Source organism: Tympanuchus pallidicinctus, unplaced genomic scaffold (assembly GCF_026119805.1).
Source record: "Tympanuchus pallidicinctus isolate F22 unplaced genomic scaffold, pur_lepc_1.0 scaffold6, whole genome shotgun sequence".
Lineage (NCBI taxonomy): Eukaryota > Metazoa > Chordata > Aves > Galliformes > Phasianidae > Tympanuchus > Tympanuchus pallidicinctus.
The window spans coordinates 44,612,872-44,625,253 of NW_026294780.1; the positions used below are offsets into that span (position 1 = coordinate 44,612,872).

The 12,382-nt window shown below is 43.0% G+C and overlaps 1 protein-coding gene across 1 annotated transcript in view; it reads right to left on the minus strand.

Moving 5' to 3' along the window:
- The window catches only part of CAB39L (calcium binding protein 39 like), a 47,064-nt gene that overhangs the window by 5,552 nt on the left and 29,130 nt on the right, over nt 1-12,382 (minus strand). The window contains 4 exon segments of the mRNA XM_052664626.1: nt 5,276-5,419; nt 6,043-6,108; nt 7,639-7,698; nt 11,670-11,838. Coding sequence (XP_052520586.1) covers nt 5,276-5,419; nt 6,043-6,108; nt 7,639-7,698; nt 11,670-11,838 — 439 coding nt within the window.

A 12,382-nucleotide genomic window follows, 5' to 3' on the forward strand; every position in this document is an offset into this window, starting at 1 on the left:
TTATTGTAAGGGACTTAATTCTGATACATGAGAGCCCTAGAACAAAGAGTATGCATACAAAAATTCCAATCCTAAAAATAGCCCTTTCAGCACAGTTTTGTTTAGTGAATATATTTAACAGGACTGGAATGAAAAATCAACTGAGAAAAACTTGCCTGAAGTGGAACTCTTACACTCTTCCGCATGAGAAGTCAGACACCAAAATCACTCTGTTAGGGACCCTCACTTCCTTAGGAGGAAGTTTTCCACACAGAGGGTGGTGATGCACTGGAACAGGTTGCCCAAGGAGGCTGTGGATGCCCCATCCCTGGAGGCATTCAAGGCCAGGCTGGATGTGGCTCTGGGCAGCCTGGTCTGCTGGTTGGTGACCTGCACACAGCAGGGGGTTGAAACTGGATGAGCATTGTGGTCCTTTTCAACCCAGGCCATTCTATGATTCTATGAACCAGCAGCCATTGCCATCCTCGGGGAGCCCAGCAGAGACAAGAAGGACACACTGCCACACTCCTGGCTTCAGGCTCAGACCCAGAGGACAGAGTCAGGACAGTCCCATTATGTGCCTGTGTGCAGAGCAAGCTGCAGCAGGCAGCACTGCATACGCGTGAAAGGGAATGGAGGAACGAAATCGAGGTCACAAAACACAGTGCACTCACTCTGTTTTTAGATGTACACAGTAAAATATATCTTGCTATATGTCTGCTTGAGAACAAGGATTACATAATCCCCATTTGCTACTCCAGGGTGTTTTCCTCAAAATAACCTGTTTGTTTGCATTGAGCCTTTATCTGTAAATGCACTGGGTAACACAGGGACCTACACCACACTCGTGTACATCTGAAGCTGTGCTCTGCCCTTTGAGCAAGCAGGCAGAAGGCTCTGCTCACAGCTTCACAAACCCACCAAAGGAGCTGCAGAGCCTTCCCCACCATTTGCTCCTCAGAGCGTGAATGCTCAGGACTGACACCTCTTCACGGGAGCAGTGCAGAGAGAGCTGGTGCCTGCCAAAGCCCAGGGGACCCCACTAGGCTATTTCTGAGGGAGAAGGAAAAAGCTGGGGGTGAGTTAGCGTTTCCTAAGGAATCAACTTGATTGGAAGGCCACAGTCAGAGGTTTGTGGTCAACGTCTTTTCATCCAGGGGTCCATCCTGGAACTGGTATTCTGAGACATCGTCATCAGCGACAGAGACAGTGGGATTGAGTGCACCTTCAGCAGGTTTGCTGATGACACCAAGCTGTGTGGTGCAGTTGATATGGCAGAAGGAAGGGATGCCATCCCTTCACAGGATCTATGCAGGCTTGAGAAGTGGAACTGTGTGAATCTAATGAGGTTCAACAAAGCCAAGCGCAAGGCATGGAATGTGGGTCAGGGAAATCCCAGATACATGCAGAGTGGAAGAACTGAGAGCAGCCCTGCCCAGGACTTGGGGGTCCTGGTGGATGAAAAGTTGAACATGAGCCAGTGGTGTGTGCTTGAAACCTAGAAGGTCAACTGTATCCTGGGCTGCATCAAAAGATGTGTGGCCAGCAGGGAGAGGGAGGTGATTGTCCCCTTCTGCTCTTGTGAGGCCCCATCTGCAGCACTGCATCCAGGCCTGGGGCCCCCAGCTCAAGAAAGGCATGGAGCTCTTGGAGTGGGGCCAGAGGAGGGCCACAAAGATGATCAGAGGGCTGGAGCACCTCTCCTATGAAGAAAGATTGAGGGAACTGGGCTTGTTGAGGCAGGAGAAGAGAAAGATCTGGGAAGATCTCACTGCAGACTTCTGGTACTTGAAGGGAGTGTATGAACAGGAGGAGACTCAATTTTTTACACAGGTAGTCAGTGCGGGAACGGTTTTAAAATAAAAGAGGGGAGATTTAAGTTAGATGTCAAGGGGAAGTTCTTCCCTGAGAGGGTAGTGAAACTCTGGCACAGCTGCCCAGAGAAACTGTGGGTGCCCCAACCCTGGAGGCACTCAATGCCAGGCTGGACGGGGCCCTGAACAGCCTGTGCTGCTAGGTGGCACTGCCCACAGCAGGGGTTGGAATTGGTTGGGCTTTGGGATCCCTTCCAACCCAAGACATTCTACGAGACACTGGCTAATCCCCCCCCACACACCCTGTGGGACATCCAGCTTTATATAACCAACAGCCTTCAGGGTGATACTGCAAGACAGAAGCTCCATTTTGCTCCAGCAACTGAAGGAGGAGGAAGAAGCTGGAAGGAAGATCAAACATCTTCTGAGAGGAGAATGGAAGCAAGCACTGCAAGAAGACACTGTTTATCCTCCATTTCCCACTCATAGCACTCCAGATGAGTACAATATGCTAAGGGCAAAAAGGGGCATCAGCATTTTCACCACCAAACAACCTGCCAAGTATTTTTGTACTCGAGGTGCTCATCATTCCAGACTCTCTTACAATTTTGAATCATTAGAAATTGCCTCATGAACTCACATCTCTTTTCTCTTTTTTTTTTTTTTTTTTTTTTTTTAGGTTGGCTGCAGCATAGGAGAGTTAGAACCCAGATGCTTACAAAACAAGCACTTTTTCATTTCAAAGGTGTTTAACTGGTGAAACATCTACATCAGGAAATTTAAACCTAAATCTTTTGGCAGCTCAGTCAGGGCAGCAATACCCACTTTTCAGCAGACCTTTGATTTCAAATCACTGCGGGCAGTGTGCTGTAATTTCAACCAGGCTGTAGAGGTATTTTGTGAGCACAATCTAAAAATGCAGGCACAGTTTAAAATTTATAAGGTTAAAAGCTAAAGACCAGAGTTTTTTCCCAATTACACTAGCGCACAATCATTACAGCTGATAAGAGAATTGGGCTCAGGGACACTAACCCAGAAACAGTGAGCATGGACACTGCAGAACAAGGCACAGGAATGGAGCAGTGTTTTCCCATTCTCCTGATCTCCAGCAATTCGAGTTCAATTTGAAAAGTGAAGTCAGAGGAAAATGCTCTTCTCTGACCTTCTCTACAAAGCTAATTCACTACAGGATTTTCTATAACATATTCTATACCTCCCCTGTCCACCTGGGAGAAGCTGAATGCAGATGAGCCAGCCCCTCCCAGTCAGGGAGCTTTGATTTACCTCTACAGTTACTCTGCTGTGCTGCTGCTGTGATAAACAAGCTGATTGGGTTCTGCTCTGAGTCTGCAATTCCCACACAATGAACACTGCACATACAAGATAGCACAAAGCACTGCTTTAATGCTGCTGATGGGTACTGCTGGAAAAACACAGCAACATCCCACAGAGGATAGTATCTGAGGACAGAGTTTGGTACTTTGAACTGAAAAGACATAATGTCACCATCACGCACTTATTTTGCTCAGCATGATCTCCACGGCGTAGCAACTGCAAGAGGTTGAGCAAAGCTGTGTCTACAATCTCTGCATTGTAATGGGAAATGCAACATGAGCTGTGAGTAAAGGAGAAGGAAGGAATGGGAAGGCAGAATGGGAGCAACAGCAACGAGTGACACAGTTGCACGCTGGAGTCATTTTGAATTATTCAAAATCCTTCCACTTGTTTCTCAAAATAGTAAATTCAGCTCTTCCCAAGGCCTAGGCCGTGCCTATTAATTCAGGACCAGCATGTCCTGGATGTGTTTCATACATACAAATATGGCATTTCTTCACAGAATGGCAAACAGAGCAATAGTCCTCTGAACCCTTCCCCCCCCAGGTATCTCAAAGCTGCAAGTTGAGCCTGATTGCTCTCACACCCTGGAGTCACAAACCTCCTGGAAAGGAGGAGAAGTTACTCATGGTGGTTCTGCTGACTATGGAGGAAGTCAGCAAGGAAACAGCTTACCAAGCTTATTTCAAGGAGAGATTTTTGTTTCTTTTTTAAGTTTGCTAAAACTTTTTTTTTTTGGGGGGGGGAGATGGGGGAGGGCAGGGAAATAAAAAGCTTTTTGGAGAAGTTGTACATCCTTTAAAGATCCACAATGAACTCCACCAATCCAATGATTGGTGATTTGTGGATCCAATGATCCACAAAAAACTCCACCTGTTACTGTGAATGCAACAGAAGGTAAGGCAACTTTATCACAACAGCACGGCTTCTGTCGTGATCTGGAACCTTTCCTAACCATTCTGAGGGAGGGAGGATATCCTCACAATTCCCCTTTTTAAAAAATTATAAGCAACTCCATTCACACAGTTTGATATTATTGTGGCAACTCCAAAAGCAGCCTTGCATAGGAGCAATTCAACTCACTCTCCGATCCAAAGCAGAGAACTTTTCTGAGAGGCAAACAGTAACCTTTTCACCATATAGTATGAATCATTTCTGGAGAACAGGGGCTCAGGGGAGACATTATTGCTCTCTACAACTGACTGAAGGGAGGGTTGCACTCTTCTCCTGCATAACTAGCAACAGAACTAGAGAGAATGGCCTGAAGTTGTGCCAGGGAAGATTCAAAGGAGATTCAATGAGGTGCTGGAATGGGCTGCCCAGGGAAGTGGTTGAGTCATCATCCCTGGAGGTGGTCAGAAAACACTCAGATGCTGTACTGAGGAGCATGGTTTAACGTGGAAGTACTGTTAGTAGGTGGACGGTTGGACTGGATGATCTGGGAGCTCTTTTTCAACCTTAGTGATTCTAAGATTCTATGATCATAAAGAAAAGAAAGACATTATTTCGGTCTGATAATTATTTAAGACTCTATTAATGATGAGTGCAGAAGGATGGAAAGATTGAACTCATTTCAAACTAGAGTTATCAAATCTTTCTAATACTTTTAAAAGCAAACTGCCTTCACGTTGATGCACAGTATTTGTACATCTACTTTTGATCTTAACCAAGAGTTTTAAGACACTGTGGGGATTTGTTGTTTTAAATATGTTTACCCAGAATCACGTGGTAAAATTACATAAGAGCTGGGGAAAGGACCCTGAATAATATCTAGAAGCAGTGCATTTTGGTGCTGTTACCATCCACTTCATCACTGTGTGAGCGACAACCCTCACAGTTTGAAATGATGCTGCATTAGAACTCACCTGAAGGAAGGCAAAACCTGACCCAGTGGGGGGCAGCCCTGTCTATGGCAGGGTATTGAAACTACATCTTTAAGGTACATTCCAACCCAAGTCATTCTATGACTCTATGAAAACAGAGGTTGCATAGTAAAGGTCTTCAAGGAAGATGTTCTCAGATGCTTGACATGGCTGTAAACCTCAACCTTTTGCCTTATTTTTCCAGGCTTTCTCTTGGCCACCTTGAAAGACACCTTTATGAGCAGAAAAGAAAGTTTGTCACCTTTACAACTCATTCTAGCTCACCTTGAACACATGGAATGCTTCAAATTGAATGTTGGGGCTTTTGTCTCGGAGCAAGTTCATCATCAGCTTCAGATTCTCTGGTTTGCTGATATATTTTGTCATGATGGCAAAGTTGTGTCTGTCTAGAATCAGTTCACCCAGCAGCTATAGAGAAAATTACAAAATAAAAGAGCATTTTCCATTTAACATGTGATTTCTGAAAGGAAATAAAAGCAGCACACTTCAGTTTTTGTTTATATTAACTAGGGCTGTTAACGTAGTGAGTTACTTAATGCCCATCTTCCAAACTTTATAGTAGGGTTACCACACATGGACTGGATGTAATAGGAGCTGGTATGAGCCAGCTAGAAGAGAAGCAAGTACAGTGCAACTGTCCCACAAGGACACCCTTCATTTCAGTGAGATATTACAGGAACACACCTATGTGTTCCCATCTGCATTTCAGTGCTGCAGCAGCAATAGACAAACATGAACTATGATGTTACTCCCAATTCGTTTTAACGTATGTGCTGAATTGAAGTACAAAGGTCAGAGAAAAAACAATGGTGCTTATTCCATACAAGAAGTCCAGTGTTTCACCACAGATTCAGGAAATGAAATTCACAATAAGCTCTTGTGCACTGTATGAAGAGCATCCTCAAGCATTTCTTTTTTTGGTTGTTGTTGTTAGAAAGGACATGCTTACTTCCTTGCCACACATGCATTTTGATGCTTTGCATAACTTGGATACAAATTTAGAAGGAAAGCACTAGGAAATCATACTTTACCTTCAAGGACTGTCTCTTTGTTACGTAATTCTCAGAATGAAGGAGTTTTTCATAATCCTCAAAGATCTAGACGAACAAGAAAACACAAATGCATTCACAGCTCATGTCCATCCTTCCTTCTCCCCATTCCTTCCTCCTGGTTCTTGCCACAGCAGAGGAGCAGCAGAAGTAGCAGCAGTGCCATCCTCTAACACTTCACTGCAATGCCAGGCCTGGCTCTTGCAGCCTTTTTTCTTTGTTTGCTATCACGTAGTGAATTAATGTCCAGCAATACTCATCTGCCAAATACCACACAAAGTGATACCACACTGGATGTAAGAGGAGGTGGTTTGAGCCAGCTAGGACAGTATTCAACCACTGCTTGCACAGCTTTCTTTTATGGGAGTGAATCTGTTGCTAGGACGCATGGGTCCAGCACAAATTACACCTACTCACTCATATCACGGTCATGACTTGCTCTGTGAATTAACAGGACATGCCAAGTTGGAGACAGCATATCCCAAACTGGCATGTGCCAAAAGCACTTCTGCAAGGTGCCACCTGCCTTCAACACCCCAACTCATTAAAGCACTTTGCAGACCAGGTTCATAAGGAGTAGGGTGCACACTGGCTTTTGCAGCACTGGGTCAAAGGAATCTTGTGCTCAAGAAGAATGGCAGCGCCACTGTACGTGCAAGTCATCAACCAAACAAACCAACCTGCTCCTGTCTGAGAAACATCCTAATGACCTGTATTTCTACCTCCAATTTTAAATGTTCAGTAAGGACTGAATGGAAACTATTCCACTGTACTCCTTCAGTTCTAACAGAGAAAAGATTAGCAGATACCTAATTTTGTTCCAGTTGAGCTGCATTTATGACCCTGCAGTAATCAGCCTGATCTTTATTTAACCTTCTTGGTAACTCTAGAATGAAAGAAATAGTCTTTGTCCCTTTTCTTCTGGCAGCGAAATAAAGAATACCTAAGGTAACACAAGAACATAACCTGCAGTCTCATTCCTTTATCTGTATCCGACCAATTTGACTCCAGTGGAATTTTTCTGACCAACATTTGGTTCAAAACATAGACAAAAAGTCAAAGTGAAGAATGGCAACAAATCAAGGAATTAAATTACTTTGGATGATAAGACAAATAATGACATCTTAGTCCACCATTACGTGCATACTGCTTTCAGTCATGCAAAACCTTCTCCCAGTAACTCTTCTCCTCTATCCCAAAACGACACCAGTACGATCCTATCAATTCTGGAATACCAAAAAATTGTTTAAAAACATGAATTTTTTTTTTCTCTATGCTCTACCTACTGACTAACTTTGCAGTTCAGTTTACCTATGAGGAGACAGAATGCAGAAATGAATAAATCTTTTTTTTTTTTTTAAGCTATGAGCTCCTGTGAAATCTTGGCATCTGTCCCCTGTGTGTGTGAGCAGCTTGGGTACCTGTATTTTAAATACCACATTTTGTAAAAGCAATGTTTAGTTTGCAATCCTGTTCCACTATTTTATGTGGAGCATGAAATCCTCCACTGGTGAAAATAGGCTTCTTTCAGCTAAGCATGAAGAGATTTTAAGACGTTCTCCTATCATTTGTACTCACCGTATCATAATTTTGTTCCATAAAATCTGCTACCAACAACTTGTGCCTTGTTAACAAGTCCTGGAAAAGAACAGAAAAAGGCTACCTTGGAGAGTCTGCTTTTTCAACCATCTCTTCATTCTCAAATGCACTTTAATATTCTGAACACATCATCTTCTACAAGCTATCTCCAACACCATTTCCATAAACAAAGACCATTCAGAAACAATACTGCGTGAAATTCAGTTGTACTGCTTCTACTAGGACCAGAAGGAGAATTCAATCAATGCTAACAGAATCAACACAAAGCTCTTCTAAAGCTCTTTATATTCCTTCTTCCTCTCATCTTTTGTTTTTTGTGGTCATTGTGTACAGTACTTTCAATAAGCTGGGGAGAAGGGAAGAAGAAAAGCGAAACAAATCTTTATGGAGGGATCAGTTTTCGTTCCATAACCAACAGTTATCTCCATTCTGCCCCACAACAGGAAGAGCATTTTCAGTTTGATCAACTGCTATTGCCATCTCCAAAAATGCAACAAGGCAGTCTCTAATTCAGCCACAGGATATACATATGAATCACAGAATCACAGAATTGTAGGGGTTGGAAGGGACCTCCAGAGATCACCGTGTCCAACCCCCAAATGATCTACTTAATATGATCTACTTAAAACCTAAAAGTTAGGCCCAGACCCACAGTAGCAATCCAGGCTCTCTTCACAGCCATTCCACCTCCAGAAAGGGCTCTCAGGTAGGTGGGATGAGTTCCTTCCGTGGCTGTTATTCTGCCCAAGACATGCTTGGCAATAGCAGAGGCCTTCAGACAGCTGAAGCTGAATCCATCTCATTCTGAAAGGTGGATAACTAATTCAAATTTAAATTAAAGCAATCTCTTCCCCAGAATGGGGATGCTGGTGCTCAGCAACAGAAGCAAATGTTCAGCTCCAGAAGAAACTAAGTCTCTTTACTGGATGAATAGCTATCACTGAAATGACCAGTTTGAGGCACTAAAGTTTAATTTTTATCTTATTTCCTTTTCAAAAGCATAACAGTGACCACAATAAATGCCTGATGAAGTCCATTCGAGTAGATGTTTTAGCTTGAAGAAGAGAAGGCTCTGGGGAGACCTCATTGTGGCCTTCCAGTACTTGAGGGGAAGAATATAAACAGGAGGGAGAACAACTGTTTACAAGGGTGGATAGTGATAGGACAAGGGAGAATGGCTTTAAACTGAGACAGGGGAGGTTTAGGTTAGATATTAGGAGGAAGTTTTTCACACAGAGGGTGGTGATGCACTGGAACAGGTTGCCCAAGGAGGCTGTGGATGCCCCATGCCTGGAGGCATCCAAGGCCAGGCTGGATGTGGCTCTGGGCAGCCTGGTCTGCTGGTTGGCGACCCTGCACACAGCAGGGGGTTGAAACTGGATGATCACTGTGGTCCTTTTCAACCCAGGCCATTCTGTGATTCTATGTTTGTTTCAGTGAACCAGTTTCTGATATCTTTTCCATCAACTTTTCCTTGGTTTCCTTATCCAGTGACTGAAGCTGATGTAGATGCACCACCCGCACCCTCTGCAGCATAACAAACAAAAGCAATCCTTTGCATACGAATCCTTTAATTTGTTTTTGCCATCAATTATAAGAGGAAAACAGAGCACTATAAAATCCAGTACATTATTCTTATAAAATATTCCTCTGTTTAGCAAGATTGCAATGATGCCAGCTTAAAAGGCTGAACACAAGAAATGTGATTCAGAAGCTTTGATGCAGGCACTTAGGAAGCAAGTACAACATTTTTCAATAGGGGGCACAAATGGAATATAATCCAAAATGAGTTTCTCATAGGAAATCACAAGCTGTTTTCCTCTGCGTTTTGAGCAGCTCTACTTCCCCTCTGCCATGTACCTGGCTGAATTTCATTCAGAAGTACATCTCAACATCATTAAAAATTGCAATACTTTCCTACTATAAATACCCCCAAACTTTAACTCACATTTAACTAAATCCTCCTCTGGTGCACAGACTATTGAAGACTTTCAGCTCTCTATCAGACACCCTGACAGCACTACAAAGCCAATGTGGGAAACAGAACTGAGAGCACTGAGCTCAGCAATCCACCCAATAAGTGACTGTAGCAGTGATTTTTATGCTATTAGAAATAAGGTAGCCCCACATTTCATGATTCAACTGCTTCCACATCACTTCTTGCTGTTCCGGTTATTTAGAGTAATGGTCAAATAGAAGGTGAGATGAGCAACTGGCTTATTTCCAGAACTGGGTCTCTCTCAGGTGCTAAAAGGTAATTTAAAACAAACTGCAGTTTACTGACTTGCTACAAGGCATTTTAAGAGGTGATTTCTGACCTAACAACTGCCCTCATACTTCTCTCTCTTTCTAATGCACGTGAGGATGCAGAACCCTATTTTTAAACCTTGCTAAAAATATGCTTAGATCACAAGGGACAGAAATAAGTTCCACAGCTGCAGATCCATGAAGGATGACCAATCCCTCCTGCCTTGGGGGAATTGCAGCAGTCTCTAGTCCCTGTCTTAGCTTAACTGACCCGTGTCCACATCCCACCTCCTGCCTGGGGGGGCACAACAACAACACAACTTATTCAACAGCAGTTATCTTCTAATTGTTTTAAGGGGTTCTTTGAACTGGTCATCCTGCTGAACTCACTACTTACGAACAAAACACTATTTCCACTGTGGAAATCTTCAATATATTCCATCAGTTAGTGAAACTGAGGCCAGATCTCACTAGGTGGTAAATTGCCAAGATGACTTTCCTTACAGATACTCCTAAGTTAGGTCTATCTAATCATGTTTCTAATTAGCTTTGAGAGCAAAGAATGAACAACTTGTTTCTATGACAGCAAAGAACCCAATGACAGGGGGAAAAAGTTACGTCTATATTTAGATGATTTTTTACCTGAAAAGAATTTTCTCTAGCTTAAGTTATTATTCAGAAATAAACCAATCTTCCCTGCATATTTTGCCCACAGGCACTAAATTGTGCTTAAAAACTGTATTAACTCTGTGCAGGAAAGATGATGGTCATATACAAATCCCACAAAATTTGGCAAGCTTCTCCCAGCTCCACTTTTAATACAAACACAGACTGGATATAGAATGTAGGTCATGTGGTCCCTGCATTCAGTGCTGCAGTGAAAGGCAAACCCTGCCTCCTGCTTTTGGTCCACTCCTGCTGCACTGAGGGGACCCACAGATTGTCCCCAGCAGCTTCACACCTGTCAGGAAGCCCCAGTGGGAAATGGCAGCTGGCCCTTGCTAGAGCTCCTCACACTCCTGGGTACAATTAAGCTCTTTGTCACTTGCACATAAGAAGGTGGCAGTGTTTTAGTTGTGACTGGAAGAACTCCATGAAGCCTCTCCTTTGATCTGCCTTTCCAAACTTTCAGCACAGCCGTTGTCAAAAGACAGAAGTCCCTATAGCACCACACAAACTTAGGGCCACTGCAACACCAAGGCCTTCCTCCAGCGCACGCCTCCATGACACTTTTACCTACTTGGCTCTCCTCAGTACAGTCCTTGCACTAACCCATGTGTCACAAATGTAATCATGCAAACATGTAAAAATAATTATCAGGGGCACAGCATTAGGCTAAGCTCAATTCTCAAGCTCACAAGGGTCAGCAACAATTAGAGGGTTTAAAAAGTGGATTTTAAATGATTCCTTCCATTGGCTGTTTGTGGTCATAATGGGTAGCAGTTTTAATTTGAGGAAGGTTAGGGAAGGAAGAAAGGCCATGTATTCCACAAGAACTGTATGTAATGCATGATTAACTTGAGTTTCAAATGGTTGCATTAAGGGCCTTGGGGCATCAAGATGAAGAACATTAGTGAAACATAAATCTGTGCAGACTTAATCACTGTTGTGAATTCTGTTACAAGCTCACCAAGGACTAATTATACTCCTTACTGAGCAATGAAAAATCCATTCAGTTTAAAGGCAATACGATATTCAACTATCACTACTGATGGAATGCCATTTTTGACACGACACTAAGATACAGGTATCAAATAAATTACCTTGAACGTAGCAAAGGCATCAGATGCTATATCAAACGTTGACATTTCCACATACTTGAAAAAGTCTCTGAACTGTTCTGAAAAAAGTATGATTTTGGCCAACGGTTCATGTCGGATGCACTCCCTCAGCATAATTCCACAGCGTAAGGCAATATTTGGGGATTCATAGCTGGAGAATTAAAGGAAATTAAGAAAAAAAAAAGATCAAACAGAAGAACAAAAATGAACAGGCAATCTTACAGCACTAGGGAAACTTGTAGCATAGGATATATATGTGCCAGACTGGATACAGCACACACACAGTCTTTCCCAATGAGAGTACTATGTCCAGCTTCGGGAGAGCAGCTCTCAATGCAGTAACATACACACAAATAAGGCTCTCAGCACTCCCCATTACAAACCTCTGTCTTCACAAGCCAATGCAATTTCAGCACGAATATGCATTACACCTCCTCTCCATGAAGAGACTGTAAAATGCATAAGGTTTCATCAGAATTCCTGCACTCCCTTGGATTTATGAGAAAGCAAAGCCCATTCAATATCATAATTTCCCTTTTCAGATGTAGTACTGAACTCCTCGGTTTATTAAAAAAAAAAACACAACCACACAACATCTCATGACGATCCATCAACTCCCACTCTTCTAGAGTGCATCATTCCAGAATATTAATGTCTAATAAGGAAGGTAGGAAGAGTTTCCAAAGACAGTATGA